General features: G+C 40.4%; 1 protein-coding gene across 1 annotated transcript; it reads right to left on the reverse strand.

Annotated features, from left to right (window-relative positions):
• Positions 1-73: 73 nt before the first annotated feature.
• Positions 74-2,485, reverse strand: LOC110967881 (calcitonin gene-related peptide 2). The gene is made up of 4 exons (XM_022217631.2): positions 2,301-2,485; positions 1,198-1,293; positions 692-832; positions 74-606 (listed from the first exon to the last, which is right to left on the reverse strand). The coding sequence occupies exons 2-4, from the start codon at positions 1,275-1,277 to the stop codon at positions 432-434; spliced, it is 396 nt and encodes a 131-aa protein (XP_022073323.1). The 5' UTR covers positions 1,278-1,293; positions 2,301-2,485; the 3' UTR covers positions 74-431.
• Positions 2,486-9,314: the final 6,829 nt, after the last annotated feature.

The following is a 9,314-nucleotide window of genomic DNA, read 5'->3' on the forward strand; positions in this document are numbered from 1 at the left end:
CATCTGATGTAACATGCAGCTGTCATCGTATGCAATAATGTGGCTTAAAACACATGAAGATTTTTTAAAAATATATTGTTTTTACAATTTTATTATCAAAACAACAGATAACATGTATTTCATACAGCTATAAATGTGTTGTCTTTTATTTGTCATTTTTTTAATTACCGTACTGTTTTTCATAGTTTTTCTTTTACATTCACATCATGTGGAACAGCATTAACAGAGCCACAACAGACACAAAGCCAGAAGGAAACGCACACATAATGACTTTGATTTCAAATTAAAGGCACTGTTTCCTTAAAACTAACCAAGAAAACTGATCGCAGTGATCATTGCCATCGGTGTCAGCATTATTAATGTCATTCTCACAATCAATGTGACATAAGATGATGGTTTCATCATCACAGCACTGGGAGGGCTGATCGGTACTAGAGAGGCAGGTAGCTGGGAGGCTGCAGTAGGTCCCGCTTGCCGTAGGTGGCCGATCCCACGTTGGTTGGTACGTAAACGGTACCGATGGTGTTACTGGACCGCACCAGGAAGTCTGCTAACCTTTGGGTGACGCAGGTGGCTGTGTTGCACTTTCTCTTCTCTATATGGTGACTAGAAGGGTGGAAGTGAAGCAGAGGTGTTGGGGAACATCACAAGAAAGCAGGAAGATTATCTACATATTGAAGAGGAGGAGTACCTGTTCATGGCTGTGAGCCCCCTTCGTGGCCGTGAACCCATGAGTCCGAGGAACGGGTTGGAGATGAGCCCCGGCAGCAACCAGCCCTCGCTGTCTGGCAGGGCACTCTCCTGCTCGCTGGATGAACTGGGACTGAAGTACCTGAATCACAGAGGGAGACGAGTCAAACCGATTCACCGTGATAGCCACTGATGGCCTCTTCAAAGCATCTGCCCCGAGAGCAAGCAGGAGAAAGTGGCCACTTAGCCCTGCCTCCCCCGAGCCACACAATGAAACACTTTCCCGCAGCAGATGAGTACAATCCACCTTCAGACTTAAACATCTGCATCCTGCTGCAACTCGCAGAGAACATTACAGGTTTAATTCGCCTTCTTAACGGCTGACCTCGAGTTAAACTCCTAGATTGGTTTCTGGGGGTTAAGAGTCTTTTAAACTAGGAAGTGAGCAAAGTGAAAAAGGAAAAATAGGTTGTTTGTTGCGGTTTAAATTCTGTACTGTTTGCTTACCTGTAATTTGGAGCAGCTGTGACACAGCGCAGCAGCACAAGCAGCATGAGGAGAAGCACAGGTACCCTCAAGTGATACATAGTGTAGAGAGATTCCCTGCATAAACACAACGGATGCACCAAAGTTTCATTTATTATTATGAAAGGCAAGCAGCATCACAGAAATTCAAGAATCCTAGTACATTATCAGTGCATAATGTTAGATATGTTAGATTTTAATGAAGCAAAGTAATAAAATATTGAAAATTCTGAATATGCAGAGGCACAATTACGAGAGAAAATTGTGAGAAATAACTCACCTATGATTATGTGCTCAATATTTCAATTAACCCACAAATGCCTTCCAAGCTATAACCAGTTGAACTTAAATGTTATTAATATTCTCTTAAATCTCCTCTTTGCTAAAAAAATATACACAACTGGGGCCACAATTAACTTTAATTTTCATTATCAGTTAAAATCAGCTACACAATTTTGAGAACTATCATTGAATCTAATTGTTTTTTAATGACTAGTGCTACAAAAACCAAAGACATTTAATGAAACTGCCACGTAAGACAAAGAAAAGCAGGTAAGGAAGCAGGAAAGCAGATTTAAAAAGCATGTAAATCATTGATAGGTTTAAAAAATGAGGATAATCAGATTTTATTTAATTTGAAATCACAGTTGTAGTTATATTTGTTCCATTCCAAAATGCTAATCATTATATTATATTACATTATATTATATTATATTATATTATATTATATTATATTATATTATATTATATTATATTAAAGACAATGAAATTCTAGGAAATTCTAAACTTCTGCCTCCACGTGTGCATATTTTCCTGTGATCCAGTCATAGTTCCTCTGCAAACCTTATAATTTACAGTAATTCTATTTATTTGCACAGCACATGCTTGTTTAAATGACTGAAAAGTAAATGTTGAAAGAGGCTGAGCATTGGCAAAATATTGCAAGAAAACTATACTTACACAAACTAAAAACATTTGCAATTTCTTCTTGTGCTCCTTTAACATGCATCTAAAACTCAAGTCCCGTTAAAAAAAAAACAAAAAAACAGAGACACTCAAGCCTTAAAAGGAACAGCATTACTCACTTTCTGTTGTGTTGATCTGTCACTGGAGCAGTCCAAGGTTTGTCAGACTGTCACACAAGCCGGCTGCAACAGTTATAGGCTCTCTGTTCAAACCACTTGTGACATCAGCTCCCTCCAAATATAGCCTTTTCATTCACACAGGGGGTGGGGGGATAAAGTGGGTCTTATACATGTCCTGTCGCACTCAGTTCTACCTTAGCCCTCCAACATATGCAGAACTATTCTTTTTTTTTTTTATTTCACTGTAAACGCACATGCACATCTCCGTACGTCACCGTCCTCATCATCACCTCCGTCAGCATTGTCATCAGCCGCCGTGATGGGACTGACCCGCCGCAAACCCACACCAGGGAGACGGATGCTGTCAAAGTGGGGAGCTGTCTTCCTATTTACCTTAATGAAGTTTTAGGTCACCAAACTCTGGCCCGGGCGCCTCCCCTCTGGGCTCCAGCTACGATGAATAATAAATGTGAGGACGAATCGTCGTTAATAATGCATGGTGTCTCATTATTTTGATGAGATGTGTCACAAACATTAAGCGCTAATTAATGAAGCCATGGTAAAATGTGAGAGGAACACTTTATGAGCACGTGACCTGGGAATCTGACTAGTTGGAAAGTGGATTAGTGAGTACATTAATTTGCTTAGTTTTCTGAAAATCTGGTTCCAAATACTATATTTGCACTCATCGCCACTTGGTAGTTGCGTTGTGTTGCTTCTGGCTCATTGTTGTGCAGTGTCTTCTAAAAACTAAACTGCATCGTCGATACAATTTCAAGGGGAACACATTATATCCCAGAATGTGTTTGTGTTGATTCTCAAATCCATTTCTAATCAGCATATCTTTGCCATTTATTGTATTTCTTTACAACTTTCACTCCCTTTTAACCAGCTAATCATATATTTAATGGTACAGCACACGTCTCCCTGGTAGCCTAGGAAGCATAGAAGATCCTAACCGTTCTAACATGTTACAAAAGGGTGTACTTTCACCCAAATTATGCGTTTCCGCAACTTAAATAAGTAGTTCTGGGAAGTAGAACAAACGGTCCATTTCCCAGGTTGGGTCGTCAGCGACACGTCGGGCCTTCCTCTGGACCCGGCCTGCATATATTGAGTCCAGGTCTGGAAGAGGACTTCCCACAATCTCCTGTGTTGTTTTCACTACCTGGGATAAGTTCTTTCTGTTCTGAGCTGTGCAGCTGCCGTACCACACTGTTGCACCAAGACACAATGTTTCCATTGTGACTGTTGAGGTTTGCCAGGAACTGAGGGGAGAGACCAGATTTCAGCTTCCTAAGGAAGAAGAGTCTTTATTGAGTCTTCTTTAGGTGAGCTGCGTTCAGGGACCAGGTCAGGTCAGATGTAATGTGGACACCCAGGAACTTGATGTTGTCAACACGCTCAGTCGCTTTCTCTTGAATGAGGAGAGGAGCATGCTCTGTCCTCCTGGACCTGCTGTAGTTCACGATGACCTCCTTGATCTTGCTAGTGTTCTAAACAAGGTTGTTGTCTGAGCACCAATGAATAAGGTGCTGGATCTCCTTTCTGTAGTGGGTCTCATCATTGTCCGATATGAGACCCACTAAGGCAGTGTCATCTGCAAACGGCATAGTTTTCTTCACTATGGAAAACAAAGACTTTTGGGCAGCAATTCGCTCCACTGAAAATTTAAAGTTTTGCAAAGAATTTACACCATGCAGTAAGGTGGTACTGCAATTTGTTTTGGCAGTGAATTATCTATTTTAATGACAGTGCTTGCTAAATGTTCCACCAAAATGATTCCACCCATCAGTATTTTGAGGGACACATCCTTTGCGTAGCCCTGCCTATGATGACTGTGATTGTTTAAAAGAAATACATAAAAACAGGCTAGAGTGTTTTTCCTTTATAGTGCAATGATAGTGTGGTGCAGCCAAACCGTTATGTTCTATGTTCTTTGATGGTAAAACAAGACTATCCTATGGGTGATGTCATAAAGGGTTCATCCTTCACTATATACATTGTCCTAACATGGACTTTGTCGCTCTTTAAAAGTGGAGATGCTTCCTACTGCTTCAAACTGTTGCCAAACTGGAAGAAAATTCTTCAAAAATGTAACTGAGAACGCATTTTAGCTGTATAATGATGTACTTTTAGGGAGACAGCGTTGAACGGTTTGTTGCATTGTGGCCAAAAAGTGTAATTATTGCAGACTTAAGTATTAATAACTGTAGAAAGCAACGCCACACACTTGTATCTGAGCCGTGCATGGAAAGATATGCTCTTTTTCAAACTCCACCTCATCCAAAGACTGGTGGGTTTGAGTCTGGATCTTTCTTGCTGAATGGTCATACAGTTTATCACAAATGCAACTAAATCCATTCAAAATACTGTTTCTGCTAACAGAGAATTCTTCCTTAGGTCAGCTTCTTACATCGATGAGGTCCTGTGTAGAATCAACATGGAATGCGAACTCGTAAAAATGCTATTATCTCAAAATGCAAGGAAAAAAAGCTTCCACCACACTGATTTTATGTTGATTACTCCGGCCACCGCTTTCACAACAGCACAGTGCAGGACTCTATTGTTTCTGACGCTCGGTGCCTGTCAGGATCATCCCACCGTCTCTCTGGGGAGATGCCAACACAGGCTGCAGGCTGCTGGTAAGTGCTGCAGGTTTTCACCGCAGATTGGAGCTAACAGAGATATAGCGCAGCCCTAATGGACGTGTAACACCCCCAAACCCAATGCGGTCTGATGAACACCTCACCGAGTTTCCTGTAAGCTTTACAAGGAAACAGTAACTGCAGACAACAGAGTGACATGACAATTTTTCATACTCCTCCAGGCTCCAATACAGGCTATTTCTGGAGTCGAAATTATGACTTGATTCATTCCACTTTCCCCTGATGCTGATTTTTTGTCATTTTCAGGCTGTTATTTCTGCTTAATTTGACCATATATGCCAGATTTTGTGAAGTTGACAGGAAGGTGAATATGCATCTTGAAAGAAAGGATGGTGAAAGACAGAAAAATGAGAGTATGCCACAAGAAAGTGGGTGGCGTGTGGAGGATTTTAAGTCTATTTTTATAGGTAGTCGAGGGAAACGTCATCTTGTCCCTTGGATAACTTTGGTAATCATAAGGAGCCATATTATAGCAGCTTGATTCCCTGGTAATGTCACTGAGAGACTGAAAACTGAGTGAATTTTGAAGCATCTTTGCTCGCATTTTGTGCAGATTTAGCCTCATAAGCTCCAGTACTCATCTCCTGTATTTATTATTCCTGTAGTTTTGGACAAAAGTGGGAGGAAAAAGTCACCAGGGAGCGATTAGTACATAGTGGGTGTGAGCAGAGGTAGCGGTGCTGTGACCTCTAATAATGACTGTCCACGTTGAGAGCATCCACACATCCAGCATTTTACAGTGTTTGAAGCAAACTACAGGGATGTGACCACTTTTGTATAATGTAACACATGCACGTAATCCAGAAGAGGGAAATTCCATAGCCACATGGTTAAATAATTCTGAGTTTTTTTTGGCTGGTGATGCATCCACGGACACAAATAAACCGTCAACGTCACCGAAACCTCCACTGGGAAAACAAATGGCATTATTTTTTAAATTAATTGCATGGAAATTAATGAGTGCTTGCACAGGAATGTGGATGGTGCATCAACGTAGACAAAAAAAAAAAACAGCCTTACACAATAAAAGGTAAGTATAGATGCACGTCTGTGATTTCATTAGCGTCTATGTGATTGTACTGGTTGAAGGAAAGCATTTAAATGAACAAAAGGTTCAGCTTCCCCTGCAAATAATCTGAAACATGAAATGTGTCAGTTTCCAGACAAGCAAATGCTTACTTTTACCTCAGCTTAAGATGTTTCTGTATCAACAAGGGGTCAAATGACTATGTGAAAAGCTAAATTTAAGAGACAAACCCACGGAGAGTTGTTGTCTAATCCTACAGTTTCTCTGCTGCATAAAGCTTAAGAGCAAATGCTGGTTTTGGCTCACTCTTACAGCTCTCATGAGCATTGTTTTCTCGCTACAGCACATTTAGCAGCGGAAGAACCAGATCTTTTTTTTTCATGTCTTCAGGAGCAAACCAAACCCAGTGTACTTAAAAATGTGTTTCGGTCCTCTTTACTTTTCCCCGATGTATAATCTTCTGTGTACAATGTGATGTACAGTATCTGTAGAGTCTGAGTTTCTATGTGCTCACCTTAAATCTGAGCTTGAGGTGACATCGCACGTCATTTGGAAATTTCACCAATTCTAGTCCAACATACAGTTTATATGAGTGTGATGTTGAAATTTTAAGCATGTATAGCACATGCACTGAGCTTATAGCGAAGTATGAAGCATCTTGCAGTTAGTAGTTCAACTTTTTAAAAAGAAACATTTGTGTATTCAATTATTGTTAATTTTTCAAATTATGTGAAATCACAATGAGCACAAATTATCATTTAGATGTTTTTATGCATCTTCAAACATGCCTGGCGGATAATTTTATAGTATTCCTGCACGCTTCAATGTGGGCGTTTTTTTGGGTTGAAATGAAACATCTACACACGTGGACAAAATTGTTGGTACCCCTCAGTTAAAGAAGGAAAAACCCACAATTCTCACTGAAATCACTTGAAACTCACAAAAGTAACAATAAATAAAAATTTATTGAAAATTAAATAATCAAAAACAGCCATTACTTTTGAATTGTTGATTAACATAATTATTTAAAAAAACAAACTAATGAAATAGGCCTGGACAAAAATGATGGTACCTCTATAAAAGATTGAAAACTATTTGACCAGAGTGACATGATTAACTCAGGTGTGTCATTTAATTGACATCACAGGTGTTTCCAAACTCATAATCAGTCAGTCTGCCTATTTAAAGGGAGACAAGTAGTCACCCTGCTGTTTGGTGAAAAGGTGTGTACCACACTGAACATGGACAACAGAAAGCGAAGGAGAGAATTGTCCCAGGACATCCGAAAAAAAATTATAGACAAACATCTTAAAGGTAAAGGCTATAAGACCATCTCTAAACAGCTTGAAGTTCCTGTGACAACAGTGGCTCATATTATTCAGAAGTTCAAGACCCACGGGACAGTAGCCAACCTCCCTGGACGTGGCCGCAAGAGGAAAATTGATGACAAATTGAAGAGACGGATCGTTCGAATTGTATCCAAAGAGCCCAGAGCAACCTCCAAAGAAATTAAAGGTGAACTCCAAGGCCAAGGTACATCAGTGTCAGATCGCACCATTCGTCGTTGTTTGAGCCAAAGTGGACTTCATGGGAGACGACCAAGGAGGACACCACTGCTGAAAAAAACTCATAAAAAAGCCAGACTGGAATTTGCAAAAATGCATGTTGACAAGCCACAAAGCTTCTGGGAGAATGTCCTTTGGACAGATGAGACCAAACTGGAGCTTTTTGGTAAGGCACATCAACTCTATGTTCATAGACTCAAAAACCAAGCATACGAAGAAAAGAACACTGTCCCGACGGTGAAACATGGAGGAGGCTCAGTAATGTTTTGGGGCTGCTTTGCTGCATCTGGCACAGGGTGTCTTGAAAGTGTGCAAGGTACGATGAAATCTGAAGACTATCAAGGCATTCTGGAGAGAAATGTGCTGCCTAGTGTCAGAAAGCTTGGTCTCAGTCGCAGGTCATGGGTCTTCCAACAGGACAACGATCCAAAACACACAGCCAAAAACACCCAAGAATGGCTGAGAGAAAAGCGTTGGACTATTCTAAAGTGGCCTTCTATGAGCCCAGATCTGAATCCCATTGAACATATGTGGAAGGAGCTGAAACATGCCATTTGGAGAAGACACCCATCAAACCTGAGACAACTGGAGCTGTTTGCTCATGAGGAGTGGGCCAAAATACCTGTTGACAGCTGCAGAACGCTCATTGACAAATACAGAAATCGTTTAATTGCAGTGATTGCCTCAAAAGGTTGTGCAACAAAATATTAAGTTATGGGTACCATCATTTTTGTCCAGCCCTATTTCATTAGTTTGTTTTTTTAAATAATTATGTTAATCAACAATTCAAAAGTGATGGCTGATTTTGATTATTTAATTTTCAATAAATTTTTATTTATTGTTACTTTTGTGAGTTTCAAGTGATTTCAGTGAGAATTGTGGGTTTTTCCTTCTTTAACTGAGGGGTACCAACAATTTTGTCCACGTGTGTATACTGCAACATTTCTAACGGAATTCTAAAAGTTTATTAGGTTGAAAATGGCTCAACACACCAACTACTGTGATAATTCGACCTGAACTTTGAAAGACCAATGTTGGAATAGACTCATAGTGTGTGTCTACAGGATGCGTCTATTTCTCGCATCCCATTCATTGTCTATGTGAAATGCACTGCACTGCATGCTGGTTCCATTGCAGTGTGTTTTCGAGCTATGTTGCGGCACGACACCCCAGAGCTCATTTGCATAAAGTAGACTTGACTTCTAGTTTGTGCAAATTGGAAGGAGCATAGGTCTGATGTCTCGTGAAACTTTCTTGAACTAAAATGAGTGACAGATTCAGCAACTGCACAGCTTTTTAATCACCTCAGATGCTTTCAGAAATACTTATTGTTGAACTGTTTTCATCATGAAAGATGCAAATGAGCTGATGTGTTGCTTGGATGCTTCTACCAGACTGAAGGGCTGTCATGTGACCACCCAGTGGCCCACTAGTGCATGCAAACCAAGTGGGTGCTAATGAGATGCAGTGTGTTTCCATATGAGATAGAACACCCCTGTGGACACAGGGGAACTTCTTTCCATGATGAAACCTGTTCATGAAATAAAGCATTTTTACACCTTCTAAGCTGAGGAGACCGCATCCCTTAGCTCCTGCCCTTGAGTGGGAGAACCTCTTGGACTAATTTTCAAATTTAAGATAAGATAAATTTTACTGATCCCTCACCATGGGAAATTTACATGTTACAGCAGCTGGACACAAATGAGTCATGGAAGAAGCACATATCCTGATTTGCGAACACTAAGCTTTTCAA

This window comes from Acanthochromis polyacanthus, chromosome 1 (genome assembly GCF_021347895.1).
Source record: "Acanthochromis polyacanthus isolate Apoly-LR-REF ecotype Palm Island chromosome 1, KAUST_Apoly_ChrSc, whole genome shotgun sequence".
Taxonomy (NCBI): Eukaryota; Metazoa; Chordata; class Actinopteri; family Pomacentridae; genus Acanthochromis; species Acanthochromis polyacanthus.

What these genes read in the sequence shown, in the direction of transcription:
- LOC110967881 (XM_022217631.2), bottom strand. Translation starts at nt 1,277, where the DNA reads ATGTATCACTTGAGGGTACCTGTGCTTCTCCTCATGCTGCTTGTGCTG. An exon ending in ACAGCTGCTCCAAATTACAG is followed by an intron (nt 833 to 1,197) that starts GTAAGCAAACAG and finishes TCTGTGATTCAG; the next exon opens with GTACTTCAGTCCCAGTTCAT. An exon ending in GGGCTCACAGCCATGAACAG is followed by an intron (nt 607 to 691) that starts GTACTCCTCCTC and finishes CCACCCTTCTAG; the next exon opens with TCACCATATAGAGAAGAGAA.